Below are 18,835 nucleotides of genomic sequence, written 5' to 3'. Positions count from 1 at the left end.
ACAACAATTCTTTTTGTTGCAGTAAATAATGCAAACTGTGGAGGTGCTAGTCTATTGCAGAATGGCTAGAGTAATCATGATATAAATGAATGTAATGGAATATTATTACACCATAAAAAATGATGAAATGGATTGTTTCAGAGAAACCTGGGAAGATATTATTTCCTGATACACAGTGAAATGAGCAGAACTTTTAACAATTTATACAATCATACTAACAATATACAGAAAAAGAATTTGAAAGACTTGAGAACTCTAAACAATGCAACGACCAATTATGACCTCAGAAGACTGATGATGAATCAAGCTACCCATCTATGGATAGAGAAGCTGATGGACTCAAGATGCCGAATGAGAAGCCAATGTGAAAATCTGTTTTGCTTGATGAGGCATATTTATTATGAAGGTATTGTTTTTGTTTTTCTTTTCAGTGGGGTGAGGAGGGTAGGAGGGTGAAAGGAGAAAGGTATAAAGTAAAAGAAAAATAGAAAAGAGACCAGAAAGAAGTACAGCAAGCAGGACAGCTTTGGAAGCTGCAGATTGAAAATATATTTTTAGAAAAGCAAATCGTGCACAACAGAAATATCAGTTTCATGTTCAATTTCCTTTTTATGTCCTACTTTATATATGGAAATACTCATTTTATTTGGTGTTAAGGATAAAACAAGATCCTTTTTTAAAGGATGGTAGAATGCTATACCCCTGGATATGTTCAACAACAGGAAAGAGAACAGAACTACTTAACATTTATCCCTTCTTTCTACTCTATCGAGGGAAACAATATTAAAAGTAAAGCTTTAGGTGTTTTCTCTTTTTACCTTCTTACCTGGTTATTTTGAATATATTCAATTTCCCTGACACAGACAAACTACATTCCAGAGAATTTACAGATTTAAAAAAATTAGTATCTAGGGCAATCTTTTTTGGTATTATGGAAACAGAGGTACTTAAGGTCTAGAAATGGATAAATACTGTCAATTCTTAAGTGAATTCTGAAAACTACAAACCAATGAGTTAAGACCTCAATGCCTGTCAAAAATTTTGTAATAGATGATATGTGAAAATTTACAAAATAAAGTGCTGATAATTAGAAGTTAATATTGATTTCCAAGAACAAATCATACCAAATGAATTTCATTTCTTTTTCTGCTGGGTTATCAGACAGGGAAATGTTACAATCTTCATATAAATGAGCAGCAAAGCATTTGACATTATTTCACATGATTTCCTTGTGAATAAGATGGATAAATGTGGAATGGATAAAAATAGTACAGTAGACTGGTAGCTAGCTAAACTGTTCCAAAAGATTATTGAGTCACTGGTATCAATCTGAAAGAACTATGTCATGTCATTTGGATCTACCTTCTGCCTCATATAGCTTTGACAAAGCTTTTAATGCTATTTTCATCAAAAATACAAACGACAAAATTAGAACAAGACAGATGAAAACAATGAGATCCAAAAGATCACACTACAACGATGCGCTAAAATTAAAATGATGAAATTTAAAATGTATAAATACAAACCTTTGTACTTTAGTTGGAAAAAGAAAAAGAAAAAACAGTAATTTACAGGATTAAGGAGACCTGGCTAAATACTCTACACACTGGCTATTAACATAATTACATTCCAAATATATTCCATTACGGTCATTGATAAAAATGAATAGTTATAGATATGAAAGCGTATCTATTCAGTTTCATGCTAATTTCTTATCATCCCCCTAGTTTCATCTACAAACGTTCTCAGAATGATCTGGCTTAGCTGACTGAGTCTCACGCCAAGCTCTGTACACAGTGCCTCACATACAGTAGGTACTTAATAAATGCTTATTGACTGTACAGATCAGTTTAACCCTCAACCAGCTTTGCATTGTTTAATAAGGTAATACCACTATTTAATCTCCTCTGTAATTCTGGATAATTGCCTTTGATTTCTGACTATCTACTGGACAAGAAGATCAGGTGTTTGTTTGATGAGACTTTCTATGCTCTGGCCAACTTGCTGTGACAACGATTTGGCATAATTACAACATATTCAAAATAGTTAGTAATAAAGTGAAAAGAAAACACTTATCTGAGGCTTCAATTCCCTAGGAAACCTGTTTGTTTTAGCTTTACCAGTTCTAATATTTCCTTGATAAAGAAACATGTTAAGCAGTTCTGTTGTCTATTAGCAATCGACCTTCCTTTTAAAAAGAAGATCATATTCTGTACTAACATAACACATGCATCATAGAAAAAAAGAACTGCTTATGATATTGTTTCAGTATCATTTACATAATCATATAAACTTAAAAAAGCTGGTGATAGTCAGTATCTTTACTTTTGATAATTTTCTATACTGCAAAGTCCACATCTTTTTTAATGAAATCAAACTGCTGTAGTTGTGTGGAATATATGCTTTTTATATTTATCACTTTTTAAAAAATGTTATTAATGATTAGCCTATGTAGGCAGCTGGTTTGGAAATGGCTTCCATCATCAGGAACCAATTATTTTAAATTGTAATTTATACACACCACATCCAAATACAACACCTTCCTCTACACTGGAATCACGGTAAATATGGCTTAATTTAGAGGAATTTGTTAAGTTCTTCCTAGACCCTCTCTACTTATTCATCTGTTGCAGCAATGTGGGAATATAAGCTGCTATTTATCCTCTGGATGGTCTGTTTGCTTACTCACACAAGAAATGCTGGGCAAGACAAACAAACATACAGTGATGTAACATTTCTCATTGCCTTCAGGAACAGGACTAACCAAACTCTGTCAAATCTTTCATTCACCTCTCAGGACAGCCTGCGAGCTATCCTTCCATTTAAACGATGTAAATTATTTATGTTATGGCTTTGTCAAAATAAAACCAGAATCACTGTGATTCAGTTCTTCCGATAGTATATCAACACTATTCTTCAATGAGACAAAAATTTCACACTGAGTAGCAAAAATTAATGATTGTAGACAATTTTAAAACTATACAATTCTCAGTTGTCTGTCCCCCTTCCTTTGACACTACTACTTTTACTACAGAAAAAAATAGAGTTGTATAGACAGTGGGCAATTTGGTAATTTTATCTTTTCTGTGGGGAAAAAAAACCTTTGCATAATTACCTAGGTTGGTCCTTGGAGAAAGGTTATCATTGGGCCTATATTCAAAGCTTTCCCAACTTCCACAGAACCTTAGATAATTTGCACTCTGCACAGCATTCAAAAGCCCAGAATCCACTCTCTGTCACAATAAGGCATCTAAGTAAGGCCTTTGTGGAGTTCCTGGTTGCTCTCACATAAACTTTTTGAAGGAATAAATTTTTCATTAAAATGTATGTATATGACTAATTCTAGAGATACATTATAACAACCTCATCTTGACTGGTTTAGAATTTTTCATTATTTAATTTAAACAACGCTACCACTAGAAATACAAAATAATTACTTATTTCCAGAAGGGCCTTATAATAATGCACATTTTTGGTTCACAACAAAAAGGTATAAAAGACAAAAGGAGCCTCGTCCAGAGGCAATGAGGGCTAGAACAAGTGAAATTAAGAGGTATAAGAAGTGGAGTGAGACATTAGGTGGGAAAAAGGAAAAACTAAGGAGAGGATGACTAAGGAAGGTATCCAAACGAGATCTCTCTGTACTGGATAGTGGTTCTGGAGGAAAGGGAATATTTATGATACCTATCACATGATAACTCTAGGCTTAAGTTTTATTGATATCTATGGCTATCAAGTCATAGTTCCTATTTTATGAACACATCTGTCCTACACAAGGAGCCATCAATAGCTGACCCACTGTGCAATGCTGTTTCTCTGGTTTCTGAAAATATAGTCTTAAGTGAAATAATCCCTTCCCCTTAAAGAATTTACATCCTATAGAATGAAACATTTATATGTAAATATACATACAGGTTAAAAAACCACTGTGGCTTTTTAATACCTGTAATTTCTTTATCAGAGTAGTATACTAGGTTCTCAAGAACATCTACAGTACTCAATATTACTAATGGCAGTTTTGAAGGTATCTTCAAGTATTACTGCTTTAGACTAGAAGGAAAAAAGGAGTTGTGTTTCTTAAATGGGATTCATTTAAGTCTATATCCTCAGAGGCTGGAGATACAGCACCTACATCTAATAGGCACTTAAAAGTTTATTGATTGATAATTTGACTGGAGAACAAAAGTTGAAGTATCACTAGTCTAAAACATGAATTCTCATTCTATAAGGGAAATTCCTTAATCCAACTGAGAAGAAGATAATTCCTTGGCTTCACAAAAAGATGTAGCAGAAAGTTATGAACAGAATTAGGCTACGAGAACTGAATATGAAATAACTTGGAAAAACTCAAGCCTAAAAAAACTGATCTATAAAATGTAGCTAAAAGATGTGAAAATGGTATTAATGCAAAGAATTAACCTTACTACTACAATAGGGCTAATATTTAAAGAATCTCAAACAAGCCCATTTTATTTTTATCCAGGTCCACTGAGTATCTGCATGATATTTGAGCATTTGCCATTGTTTGTTTTCAGTCTCATCAATCCACTCACCGCCTTCTATCCCTAAAGACCTTACCAGTCTAGCCCCAACTCATACTGAAAGGTCAGGTCTGGGACTCCTAAAACTACACATAGTATAGAAGACTCCCACTGACATGTTACCTTTTAATAAATAATCAGCAAGAAGATAAAATTATTTCAATGTAAAAGTAATTAATGAAACAGCACAGTAAAAACGATTGGCTGTCCACCATAAACTTAGGAAGCATATTACTGAAAACACAACACATCATTAAGGAGGAAACTAAAAAAGTACAGGGATCCCACAAGATGAGGTCCTCCCAGGGGAAGCACATGGGAAGGAAAGCTCGTATTTGTCCTCCCGTGATATCCCTATGAGACTCCTTACTGGATAAATTGTCTTGACTAGGGGCACTGCTCTGCTGGGCTAACCAGGCCTGCTGCTCTGCTTGGCATGATTCTCTGCTGCATCCAGTTTCTGGTTAAGCTGAATCTTTGGCTAAGTTACTTATAGGCTTTTTCAGAATCCTTACCCTAAGACCAGTAGGAATTCTCCCCTGGTTTACTCCCAGTCTTGTCTCTAAGACCTAACATCTCCAGAGGTGACAGAATCTTAGCTCCAGGGACTGAGCTCTTTCTCTCTCTTTTCAAACTCTTCTACATAGAAGAGTGGAGTTCAGGAACTAATGTCCTTAAATTCTGTAACTCCCTGTGAGTGGCTAGTTCCTCTCCAAACCTCCATTTTAAACGAGGGTACCCAGGCCAGCCATGTCTTCATTCTTTTCCAGGCTATACTCTTGCCCCAGAAATCTCTTCACTTTAGCAGCTCACTCTACCCCCGAACTTCACAATGGAAACCCTCCAAATTCTGTAGTTTTCCCCTCTGATTGGCTAGTTTCTCCCACAGCCTCCATTTTCAGGAGGCAGCCCAGATCAGCCATGTTTTCATTCCTATTCAGACTATATTCTAGACTCTACATAACCTTTTGTATAATACCATAGAGTTGGATACTTTCATCTCTTCTCTTCCCTTCCCCTCCTCACCCATGCCCTCTGCCTCCTCCCTTTCCAGTTTCCTTTTATGTGTTGTGTTCCCCCATTAGAAAGTAAGTTTCTTGAGGGCAGGGAATGGATTTTTTTTCTGCTTACATTTGTATTCTCATGATTTAGCAGCTGCCGACCACACAGCAAATGCTTAATAAATGATTGCTGACTTAACTACCCTCTCTGCCCCACCATGCACTTACAAAAGGTACAAATGAGTTCAAGAGCTCAGAATTTGCTGACTCACGTAGCTGACCATCTTCTTGACTGAGAAAGCTAGATTCTTTCCCCATTTTAGACTCCTAATTTCCCCTACTTGCCCAAGTCAATGTGTGGCCAAAGACAAGACAAACAGGCAATGCATACCCAATGGTAAGTCCTCTTAGCAGCCTTTTCTGACCTCTTCGTATGCAAGCTTTACCACTCCAACTCTGAAGCCCAAGTAGGCCACAGCCTGACATTCTATAATTTCCCTTAACAGACTGAAGGTTCAAATGTCTACCAGTTCCTTGATTAAAAGCCTTATGAACACATGAACATAGAGAAAGCTGCTCACAAGTACCATACTATATAATATAAATTCAGTATCTACAAATCAAAACTTAGTCTTCCAAACTTTCCTATTTCTGTCAAAGATACCACCATTCTTCCAAACTCTCAAGTTTTTTGTAACCTTGGCATTATCAACTCTCTTGTCCCACATACTCAAGCAGTTGCCAAATCTCGCCATTTCTACCATATCATTCTCACTCAACCATATCATTCCTAGCCTTAAATACATGGACTCCAGTGCAACTTCCACAAAGAGGCCAAAGTCATTTTCCTTAAAAGTCAATCTACCTATGTCATTCTCCTTCTTAATAAACTCCCTACTGCTTCTAGAATAAAAAATTAACTCCTCTGTAAAGTTCTTTATTCCCCTTCCCACACTGTGTGATCCAGGCAAGTTGGCGTTCTTGCCTTTTGTCATATAAGTACTTCATCTCCTTTCTCTGTGCCTTTGCATTGGCCAGACCCATCTCTGGAATGCATTCCTTTCTCACATCCACTTCACAGAATCCCTCTCCTTCTTTCAAGATGCATCTTGAGCACCACCTCCACATGAAGCCTTTCCATATTGATCCAATAGCTGGTAACCTCCCTAACTATCTTGTACTTACTTGTATTCATTCTCTTTCTAATCTGTACTTATATGGATGCATATTATCTCTCTTGATAGTAATCGGTAACATTTATACAGTTCTTACTCTGTACTAGACACTACGGTAAGAACATTATTATTATCTCATTTGATAGAACACAAGTTCCTTGAGAGTAGTGATTGTTTCATTCTTTACATGCCTGGCACTTCCTAGGACATGGTAAGCACTTAAATGCTTGTTGACTAACACACGTTTTACTACCCCATAAAAATAAGATTCATCTTATGGGGAAAAAAATAATTTATGGCCCCTCTTCCTCACTTGCTACATAACAGACTAGAACAATGTCAATTCTTTTGTACTTCCCAAAACACCTAGTAGTACTATATGCACTGAACATAACAGATATTGAATAAATTTGTTTACTGAACTGGTGTTTATACATCAAGATAAAGATAGTTATAGAGAATAGTTATTTTATGTTCATATATCATATACCAGCACATCATCATTCACCAGTTAGTTAAGTGCTGAGGAATATTTGAATTATATGTAATACTGCAAAAACTGTATTTGGTATCATATTACTATATCAACTAGCAGGAATATATAAATGCTAAATGAAAATACCCCAATATCACTTGTCCAAACCAAAGAAAATGGCCCAGGCATAATCACAATCTTGACTTTAGAGCTACAAAATTGAAGAGAGACATGAAAAACCTATCATTTGACCTTCATTTAAAACCTCAGAAAGGAGTTAGGTTAAAAAAAGAGAAAATCGGGCAGCTAGGTGGCACAGTTGATAAAGCACCGGCCCTGAAATCAGGAGGACCCGAGTTCAAATCCGGCCTCAGACCAAACACTTGACACTTACTAGCTGTGTGACCCTGGGCAAGTCACTTAACCCCAATTGCCTAAAAAAAAAAGAAAGAGAGAGAGAGGAAATCCCTGTATCAAAATTATGAGATGTTATTCAAACTATAACAATTAAAGCATTTTTCAAAGGTATATTTAGGGAGACCATGCCTTTAACATTTATAATGGCTATCACCTTTAACAATGTAAAAATTTGTCTAATATGTTTGGCAAGTTATGGTGTGATTGTAAATGTTTTTTGAACAATTGACAACTCACTGTTTTTAATTCCATAAGGACTTGTTCATCTACTCCATCATCCAGAAAAACTTCTCTGACATCATTGAGGACATCTTCCATCACAGATCTATATAATTTGGGCTGTAAAGAAAAAAGAAATTGTTGAGAACATAAATTCACTTGGTACATACTGGATTTAATGCGGTAGTCATTTTACAAAATATCTAATTAGTCTGGGAAGCGTTACCATAAAAAATGGGGAGTTACACGTCAATCTGACCAATTAGCTTTAAAAACTAATATTTCTAATATAGTGGGCAAATTCTATATCCACAAGTTATTTACTGAATCCTTCAGTAAGTCTCCCTCTAAAGAGTGTTTGAGAGTAAAATTGAAACAATTCATTAACACATCAGGAATCTGCATAACAGTACAAATAAAAATTCTAGCATCTCAATGCCAAATACTAATTCTGATGTTGAACAACAGATATGCAAATTGCTCAGATTTAGTTTCTGTCACTATTCTACTTTACCTTGACATAGTCTCCTCTCCCTGCAAAAAACCTACCTTCCCAACCTTCCAAAAACCTTCCAAAGTTTCATGCCAGCCTCTGCCCCTCAGTTTGACCTTTGGGTTTTAGACTTAGGGCCTGAAAGCATAGCCACTTGACTCCTGTTTCTGGATAGCTTTAGACAGACTACTCACTGCCACTCTCACTTGGTATCCTGCTTTGGATTCCCATTCTTAACAGCTTAACCTCTCCCTTTCACCCACAATGACTTCCCAGTTACCTTTTTTTTCCTTTGTGTTCAGAGGTATATGCCTTTACACACCTCAAAATCAATTCCACTTTTCTCTTTTACTTGGGAGGAGGGGGCCCACACAGTACTACAATCTAAGACAGCCATATTTTTTCCCAAATTGTCCCAATATCCCAGAAAGCAAATCCTAGGAGATATGTGACAATTCTGATGTTCTACTGTGTAAAGACAGGAACAAGAATAGGGACTCAGACCTGTGGATCTAGTGCACTTTTACACAAGGTAAATAAGAAACCTTCTCTATCAATACAAGGGAGCAGCTACTCTAAAACGTAAGTTCTATGAAAGTTGTCTACAACACTGGGAGGCCAAGATGACTTCCTCTGGATCACAAAGCCAGGATGTTATCAGAGGTGAGACCTGAACCCAAGTCTTCCTGGTTTTGAGGCAGATCACTACCAACTACCCCAGCTGCCCTATGTCTATTATATAAACAAAAGATCTATGGAATCACATAAGTTTAGGGTTGGATGACCACTTTAAAGATGGAAGGAAAGGGCTAGGAAATGTTAAAGAGCCTGCCACTCATCAGATAAAACATGTTAAACTTCACATTATTAATCTTCATGCTTAAATCCTGTACCTACAACTAAGCTGTAAATTCTTGAAAGTCCAATATGCCCTGAAGGGCAAGGTATCGGGATTATGCCTTACAGTTTTTTGTATCCCCCTGCACAGAACATGACAATGATGATATGTACAACTCAAAAAATTATTAGGAACTTATTTAACAGTCTGTTATTAAACATAATAACATTATTATGTTATTAAACATAACCTCTGTTTTGTGAAGTTTCATTTAACATCTACATTGAATTTTAAATTACTTTTAATCCATGGAGTCAAATTTATCCACACTAAAGTTCCATTCAGAAACCACAAAACAGAACAAACTCAAAACCATGCACTGGCCCAAAGCCAGCACAGTGTACAATAAGGAACACTGAGTTTTAAATCTGGAGAAGTGATGCCTAGCTTACCACTTAAACTTTGTGCCTCAATTCTCCCATTTGCAAAATGGGAGGGAAAAAATTTATCTCCAGGATAAAAAGAGGTAACAAGCTGAAGCAGGAAGGTACCATAAAAAGAGACAGGATGCACCAAGTACCAGGCAAGACAAACCACTGCCACACTTTGACCATCTTCTGCCCTCAGACTCACAAGTACCTACACCTAGTACTCTGAACCTAAGAACCTTGGAAAACAGCAGTGTCCTCCAACCACCAGGTTTGTTTACAGGTAAGCCCTTCTAACCACTGAGAGGAAAAATCACTGTGGAGAAGGGACCCACCTTCCTTCCTCTCTACCACTGCCATCAACTACTGACCAACTTTCACCCAACAGGCAAGATAAGGACAGGTCAATAAGCATTTATTAAGCACTACCATGTGCTAGACACTGCACTGGGGATACAAAAAATGGCAAAATAAAACAAAACCCAGTTCCTGTTCTCAAGAGGCTCTCTTAAGACAACTGGTCCTTACATGCATCATCTTGGTAAGCGACTCCAGTGGAAAATAGGTCAGTTGTTTCCATTCACCTGCCCCTCCCTAGCCCTCTTTTTTTCTTTTTTTTCCCCCTAGCCCTCTGAAGGGCAGGCAAGCCAGCCTAGCTGAAGCAGCAAAGCACCCAGAGGGAGAGAAAGAGGTAGAATGTACCATGCAAGTCAAACCAGCACCACACTTGGACCATCATCTCCCATCAGACCCATGAGGGAGACAGCCCAAGGCCCAGAATCTAAGAGCCTTGGAAATAGCAATGCTTCCAGCCCACTGCCCACAGCCATCATCCTGAGAAGCAACTCACGTGGAGATGCGGCCTGGCAACTGCTCCTGCCATAGCTACTGAAGACTCAGAATAAATAGCCACCAAAAATCCTTGTCACTGTCAAGTGACATCAAAAAAAGAAATTTATCAATGAAAATGACTTTTAAAAAAGGTATTACCATCTGATTTGCTGCTGTACCCTAAATACCATGGGACCTTTCTACCTGACTATCAGCTAAAACCTTAAATAAATGTCTTCCCAATTAGAATGTGAGCTCCCTGACCCAGGGGACATCTTACTGTTATGTTTGTCTCTCCAGCACTTAGCACTGTGTTTTGTACATAGTAAGCACTTAATGATTTGCTTTTCTCATTCATTCATATCAGATGTAGAATCAAAAGCTGGAAGGGAAACAGGGACTATGAGTGGAAGGTCCTTTTATTTTAATATAATAGCTGAATCATCAGTAGAAGTAGCATGATACAGAAGAAAAAGTATTATATCTGTAGTCCAAGGTTTGAATACTGGCTTATCCACTTATAACACCGACTTAGGCATTTATCCTCTATGGGCCTCATTTTCCTCATCTATAAAATGAAGGGATTAGATTAAATGACCCTGGAGGTCTCTTGTCACCTCTACATATGTAAAACTGAATTGTATCATCACAATATATTCCATACAGTTTTCAAAGAGAGTTTGTTAAACTTCCTAAAAGGTTCTCTTTTGAAAATGACTTTTAGTTGTTTTAAACTTAATTAGGGAAGAAATTAAGTGAAAACATGAAGTTGATGGTGCCAAGTTCAGGAGTTATATCTCATTCAAAACCCCCAGAGCAACCATTCAGAAATATTCCTGTTAATTGTATAATCACAAATATTATTGGTCACAAGAAGCCATCTAAGAGAGATTAACATAGGATCTGGTTTTTTAAAAAAAAATTTCTAACTTTCCATATAACTGGCTTCCTTTATAATCCTGTACTTTGTGGATTTAAAAACATTCTGAAAAATCCATAAGCTTCACAAGACTGCTAAGGAAGTACATGAAACAAAAACGGTTACGCACCCTTGATTTAGGAAAAAATGTCTTTGATAAGGATGTAGACTGGTTCAACATAATGCATTCTCACAAAAATAACTCAGGTACCTCTTCTACTGTATTATCCACATATATGGAGATTTAATTTCTTAAATACCAGCCTTCTTTGCCCAAGCTGTTTTCACCATAAAATCCTGCTACAAAGAGATTATGACAATGAGGCTATTTCTTATATTATGTGAAGAAATTACTGAACGGTATGCTAAATTATAAATTATAATTTCCCCATTTATGTTAAAATTTGATTATAAGTTAGCTAATACAGAAAATTTTAGCTTATAGACCTAGGCATTTATACGCACCTAGAAAATAGTTTTAATTTTTAAATACAACAGTATAAAATTTCTTCACTACTATTACAAACTTCTTTGTTCTTGTACATACTTTTCAATGAACCTATTTTTTTGAGAGAGAACATTTGTCCAGCCCTCTGATGGAATGGTATCTTATGCTATTTAATGATATTCTATTCCACACACGACTTAATACCTTACATTCTTAACAATGCAATAGAATAATTATATTTTCATAAAGCAAATGCATATGGAATGATTTAGCTGCCTTTGTTCCTATGCCAAAGAGGTTTTTAAAATATCAGCGTTCAGGTACTTCAGAGACCATTCAGAATAAGGATAATTTCTAAAGACATTTTCGAGTCAATTTGAATGAAAGCTACAAACTGTACCAAACATACTGCTTCAGGCAAATACAGGTATACCATATTTTAGCAAAACAGGATATTTAAAACCAAACTTTACAACTGGATAAATTAGAGGGCGAATATTTCCATTACCAAATAATTTACTACAGAAGGGAGGCAGCTGTATTGGATCACAGATTTACAAGTGAAAGGTCCCTCAAAGGCCATGTGGTCCAATTCTCTTTTTTACTGAAGAAGACACAGAGGGCTAGCTGCAGTTATACTAAATAGCAAAGGTGCGAATTGAAAAAAAAGGTCACCTCGTCTCCAAATCCAGCTCCCATGCCCAGAACCCATCCAATTCTTGTTAGCAATGAAACCCTGAACTTTCCTTTCCTCATCAGTAAGACAGTACAAATATTTATACTTCCTGACAAAGCTGTCATAAAGATCAAATGAAATAACACATGCAGCTATGTAATTGTCAACTATTTTATTAGAGTTTCTTTTAATCAGTTCCCCTAATTGGGATAATTGGTTCTATTAACAAAAATTCCATATACACATTTGTTGGTATACTCATCTATTACATAAAGCAACAGATATCTATATGGTCCATCTAAATTTAAGGGTACTGGTAATGACAGAATCCATTCCTACACACTTAGTAGCCTGTATACAAACACAATGTAAAATAAATTGAAACTGCTTGTGTAACAAGGATGATGTTAATATCTATCAATTCAACAATCTGTTAGTCTGTTAACTTTTTTTTTTAATCCAGGGTTTGTACTCCAAAGCACCTCTTCATTGACAATGAAAATACTATTTCCCTCAAGAAAAGGTCTGGAAGGCAAATTACATTTAAGATTCATCATAGGAACCTAGAATCTATTCCACATTTCAAAAGTATGATTTTTACATGTTTTACAATTTTAAATTGTTCAATAAATAAACTGAGGTTTTTAAAAATGTTTTGAAGTCATCTGTAACCAAAAATACTAAAATACTCAGTACTGAACACAGCCTGTCCTGTATTTTCCATTTAAGTTATAACAAATGTGGCCTATTTCCCACTTCTAAATACTCTGGAAAAATTGGGGGTACTAGGAAGAAGGGAGGGAAGCCTCTTACTTTTTTCCTCCTTTGAAAAAAATACACAAAAGTCATCAAGAAAGACCAGTCTCCTATTGTTTAACATGTAGAAAGAAAAACAAGTTACTGCAGCAAAAGCCAGCGTCGACGAGCAACGTAGAGAGGGCTCAAGAGCTGCAAAATTAAAGTGCAAGAAGAGGCCACAGAGAAAAGGAAAAAAAACCTATGCTGTGCACGAATCAATTTCTCACTCCGGAGCATGCACCTCCCAGCCTCGCTCTCCGCAGCTCTCACTATTTAAAGCCTGATCTGGTGTTTAAATGGAGAGCCGGTGACGTAGGACTGAAAAGCACCTTCCCATCCTGGCAGAGTCTATATTAGAGAGCGCAATGGCTCTATATAAACAGGGCAGCCAAAGGGAGGAGGACCACAAGGAGCAGGGACTGAAAAGCAGGGGAAGCTGCAGCAGCCATGATGGATCGATCTCTCTCTGAGAGTCGCAAACAAGGGGGCCAAGTCTCCACGGTACAGTCCTGGGCAGAGAGGGTTTGTTTGCAGCATTTGGGGAGGAGGGGTGTCATTTTTTATTGTTATTAGTCTTATAATAAAGGAGAGTCGGGTGGATCGAGTATCACATTGCACTGGTGACTGCAAAGGTTATTTATGTGACTGCTTTTTGCAAACCTATGTGACTGCAAGTAACAAAAAAATAAAAGGACACGGGGATGGGTGGGGGGGGATAAGGCAGCATTTAAGGCAAAGGGGGTGCCTTGGGTCAATGTAATTTTTTTTCCTCTTGCTAGTCGAAGGTATGACGGGATTTTGTTTCCCCTTCGCCATTTTAACGATTCTAAAGGAGATGGGACAAGTGCTTTTCAACCTTCTTTTGAAAACGTAAAATGGCCCCATCCAGCTCCAAAGAAACTAACCACCACAAAACTCAAAGGTCGCCTCACACTTTGCGCTAATCCAAGGCATCCTCGTTCAACAAAAAAAAAAAAAAAAGAAAAAAAAGAAAAAAGAAATAAAAGAAACACCCCCCCACCCCCAGCAAACTGGACCGGGGCGGGGTCTGGGAGATTAATCTTCTTCCCCAAGACCCGGATTTCTCCCCCTCGATCGGAACCGAACAGTTGAGTGCTGCCAAGCGGGACAAGCCCGCTCCTGGCCAGCTCGGGCTTCGGGACTCTCGGGCTTCCCGGGGCCACTTCTCTTGCCTCACTCGTCGGGAGGGATTGCCATAGACTTCGGTTGCCCCGGAGAATCAGACTCCTTTCTAAACTCCTCCCTCTTACCACCAATCTACCCCCCCCACCTTTTTAAACAAAACCAACTCTCTTGCACCAAAACCATTTTATGGCGGTTTTTTGGGGGGGAAGGGGCGGAAGGAGAGGGTGTCTGCCCCGTCCCCTCCCCTTTCTCAAGTTTTTAGCCTCTTCTTTCGCTCGAGTGGTAACTAATCTGAGGAAAGCCTTCCTTAAACCCTGAAAGCACGGCTGAGAGCCCTCCACCTACTCTCATCTCCCCCTCTTCTCCCCACCCCTCTCGAGACCCTTCCCTCCTGGAGAGGATAAGGATCCCCACCCTGCACCCCCCATGACCCCCCCATTCCTGCCTCCACCCCAGCCCCCTCCCCCGCCCTCGGCCCAGGTCTTCCCTTCGGCGGGAAGAGGTGGCGGCGGCGACAGCGGGAGGAGACTGAGGGTGGGGGTGGGGAAGGGGGAAAAGAGTTGAGCCCGGCTCAAGCTCCTGGGCCCCCAGCCCGCGCCCGCCCCCGCCGCCACCCAGCTCCGGCCGTGGCCGCCGCCGCCGGTCACCGAGTCACATCCTTACCACGGGGTTTGTATTTGCCGAGTTCGCCATTTCCACACACAACACAACAACAAAAAAAAAAATTAAAAAAAAAGAAATAAAAACAAAAACAAAAGAGACCCCGACTGTAACCAGATCACCGAGATTAAAAAAAAATAATAAAAAATGAAATCGAGTCCCGAAGGTGGAGTAGGGGGAAGGGGGGGCGGTGAAGGGGGGGAAGTCCTCCGGGAGCTGAGATCCTCGAGAATCGCCCTTAAAAAAAAAAAATCGACCCTTCGGGGGTCCAGGGAAGCGTTCCCCGCCCCCCGCCCGGGGCAAAGGAGCGAAACCGCCACCGGTCGCCGCCCCCCGCGCTGCCGCTACCGCCGCCGCCGCACGGGCTGCAGCCACCAGCCGTCTTCTCCGCCCGCTTCTCTCCTTTATATAGTGAGCCAACGAGCTGCGCGAGCCACCACCGTCGAGAGACAGGGGCAGGAGGAAGGGGAGGGGAGGGGAGGGAAGGGGGAGGAGGGAAGGAGCGGAGTAGGAGAGGGAGGAGGAGTAAGGATGGGGGGAGGTAGGTAGGCGGCGCGAGACACCGCGAGAGCGGCCGGGTGCACGCACGCGTGGGGGCGCGCGAGACTGCCAAAGTGACTCGCGGTCGGCCGACGTCTCAGCACGGTGCGAAGGTGGGGAGGGAACCGGGGCTGGGGAGCTGGGAAATTGACCGACTTACTCCCGCCCCCCCCACTCCCAATCGCCTCTCGTGCCGGGGTCACGTGGTTTGCCTCCGCCGTGACCCAGGCGGAAGTTTCTTTTCGTGTCTCTGACTTTGGAAAGATAAGAGTTAAAAAAAAAAAACACAACAAAACCTGGCTAAGCCGGCTGAAGGGAAAGGCGGGAGCTTCAATCGAAGAGCTAGCGAGTCTAGGACCGGCCGCCCGTTCTCTAGTCCCCAGGGGCGCGCGGTATCACCTGGGCGAGATTTCAGAAGTGGCGCTCACTTAAAGCCTTGTTAGCTCTGGCCTTGGGGTAGGCCAGTGATTAATTGGTCACGTGACTCCCTTTCCTGTCCCAGCGAGCCCGGCGCTGGCTTAAGTTTCGATCTGCGGAGTCATCACTCCAAAATCCGTGAGACACCTGGTGTGAGTTCTCGCTGCTGCTTCTCGGCCAGAGCAACACGTTCGCGCTTCTCCGGAAGAAGCTCCTGCCCTGTTCGCTCCCGAAAATATCTGCTGCACGCGTTCCACAAAAGGAAACGGGGTCTAGGGTTTTGTGCACTTATGGATGTATAATTTTTAAATTAGGTGAGGGAGGGTCGCTACTTTATGTATGTGTGTGCACGTACCACCTGATTTGTCCGATACTGCTTAAGTCCGATTACTAATAATATGTTAGCTTCAGACTATCTGATTTCAGAGTTAATCAGTTACTCTTCCGGCTTACTTGGTTTGGAATATTAATTTCTTTAGTTCTCTGACGTTATCAAATGACAATTAATATCAATCTTGACTGATTTTAATATTTCTAGGATTTACACCCCTAATTATTTCAATTAGTTTATTAAGCCACGTGAGCAACCCCGACTCCTTCCCCACCTCTACCCCAGAACTGCTCGACATCCCTTTAACTAGGGGGACCAAAGTGCACCTCCCGGGCCACCTCTCCCCCGTGTGTCTTCCCCTGTTAGAATGTAAACTCTGTAAGGGTAGAGGGAGTCTTTGAGTTGTTTTTGAATTTGTCCATTTAACACTGTGTTTGGCCTATAGCAAGTGCTTAAAAAAATGTTTTGGCATTCAAAGCTCTTCATAACCCACCCCCTCCCTACATTTCCAGTTTTCTTACATCTTATACACACACACCCCCCCAAAAAAATACTCTGCGATTCAGGGACATTGAGCTCTGCGGTTTCTCAAACAATGCACTCCATCTCTCCACATGGCATTTTCACTTGGCTGACCTCCATATCTGGAATTCAGTCCCTCATCATTTTCTCCTCCTGGCTTCTCTGGCTTCCTTCAAGTCCTGGCTATAATCTCACATTCTACAGGAAGTCTTTCCTGATTCCCCTTAATTCTAGTGCTTTACCTCTGTAGATTATTTCCTATGTATCCTGTATATAGCTTGTTTGTACATACTTGCTTGCATGTTGTCTTCCCCCATTAGACTGTAATCTTGAGAGCAAGGGCTATTTTATCTTTTTTTTTTTTTTGCATTGTTTGTGCTTAGCTGGCACATAGTAGGCATTTAATAAATGTTTATTGACTGGTTCATGTAATCTACTGTATATAAAGAGTCATTGTCATTATGTATGGCCTCATGGACAGGCTTATTAAACTGTAGCTTAAATACAAGGTACTCTCATCAAAAGGTTTATATTATTTGCCTTTACTTAAGAAAACAATGACATTATGTAAAAATCCTAGATTCTCTGAAGACAGAAACAATGTTAAGGGTAGAAGCACAACACCTGACTTTCTCCTTCCACCCAAAACTGAGAAGTCAATGGCCCCATTGATCCAGAATGCAAATAACCAGAAAGCCACCAAACTCAGATTTTTTTTTCATAATGCTATACAGTGACATCATATTATTAATCATCATTATGTATGATTCTGAATCATACAATTAGTAGATCTAAGGAATTGGGGGAAGGATCATATTTGGCACTGAGCAAAGCTGAAATGACATTTTTATAGAAATGAAATCAAATTCAAATGAATCAGCAAAAGCAGTCTTAAAAGAGAAAAAAAAACCACAAAATGTGGGATCTGAAGGGGAAAACTTACTGAAAAACCTCCTTTTAATTGAAGAGGAGAAATGAAGGTTGTGAATTTAAGGTCTTGTCCATACTCACCTAACCAAGCCACTTCTCCTATCACTTTCCAAATGTCTGCCCTGAATCATTACCCAACTAATTGGTCACAGCAAGGCTGATCCACACAGAAGCAGAACTCCCCAAAATTGGGGGTCCCATCTATCATCTTGTAGGAGTAATTGAATGTGTTTTATTGTATTCTGATCTCAGCTAATCAGAGTAGCAAATTATCTGGAACATAACACTATTATCAACTATAAGATCATAGCACTTAGAACTGGAAGGAATCTTAAAGATCTAGAGTGATCCCCTTTTATTTTGCAGGTGAGGAAAATGAAACCTTGAAGAGGTTAAGTGACCTCAGGATCACAAAGTAGTAAATAGAAGAGCTAGGATTAGAATCCAAGTCCATTGCTCTGTCCAACACACCGCAGATTCAGAGTATATAACTAGTTTAAAAATCATTTGGTAAACAATACATCTTGGATTCTTATCCCAGTGAAGTTAAATCATTTTTAGAGTTAGCTAGAGTTATTTAGCGTTATTTAGCTAGAGTTAGAGTATTGTGCATAGAATGTTGGATAAGTCAGGAAGACCTGAGTTTGAATCCTGTCTCAAATACTTTTTGTTGCTGAGTTGTGTCCTACTCTTCATGACCCCTTTTGGTATTCTCCTGGCAAAGATACTGGAGTGGTTTGCCATTTCCTTCTGCAGCTCATATTACAAATGAGGAACCAAGGCAAACAGGGTTAAATGACTTGCCCAGGGTAACACAGCTAGTAAGTGTCTGAGGTCAGATCTGAACTCAGAAAGATGAGTCTTCCTGATTCCAAGCCCAGCATTCTATCCACTGTGCCACTTAGCTGCCCCCCAACATTTACCAGCTGTATGTAAAGTCATTGGATCTCTGTGGCCTCAGTTTCCTTATTTGCAAAATGAGGTGTTTGTATGCAATGAACTCTAAGGCTCCTTCCAACTATAAATCTGT

The 18,835-nt window shown here is 39.5% G+C and overlaps 1 protein-coding gene and 1 long non-coding RNA gene across 6 annotated transcripts in view; one reads left to right on the top strand and one right to left on the bottom strand.

Moving 5' to 3' along the window:
* GTF2A1 (general transcription factor IIA subunit 1) overlaps positions 1-16,043 on the bottom strand; it is a 46,961-nt gene extending 30,918 nt beyond the window's left edge. Inside the window, exons 1-2 of one of the 5 annotated variants that reach the window (XM_027844830.1) lie at positions 15,902-16,043; positions 7,847-7,948 (exon numbers count right to left, since the gene is read on the bottom strand). In XM_027844830.1, coding sequence (XP_027700631.1) covers positions 7,847-7,927 — 81 coding nt within the window. In that variant the 5' untranslated portion in view covers positions 7,928-7,948; positions 15,902-16,043. Of the gene's footprint in view, positions 1-7,846; positions 7,949-15,068; positions 15,380-15,901 lie in introns of those variants that run through there. The other 4 variants (XM_027844828.1, XM_027844827.1, XM_027844829.1 and 1 more) reach the window with 4 other exon arrangements.
* LOC114030118 lies at positions 13,583-14,521 on the top strand. Its single transcript, XR_003567552.1, has 2 exons — positions 13,583-13,760; positions 14,039-14,521. It is a non-coding gene; the product is annotated as an uncharacterized LOC114030118 (long non-coding RNA).
* Positions 16,044-18,835: the final 2,792 nt, after the last annotated feature.

This window comes from Vombatus ursinus, unplaced genomic scaffold (genome assembly GCF_900497805.2).
Source record: "Vombatus ursinus unplaced genomic scaffold, bare-nosed wombat genome assembly UNPS02014945.1, whole genome shotgun sequence".
In the NCBI taxonomy this organism is placed as follows: Eukaryota; Metazoa; Chordata; class Mammalia; order Diprotodontia; family Vombatidae; genus Vombatus; species Vombatus ursinus.
Note: the sequence above shows the minus strand (reverse complement) of the source record. Positions and strands in the feature narration are given on the sequence as shown.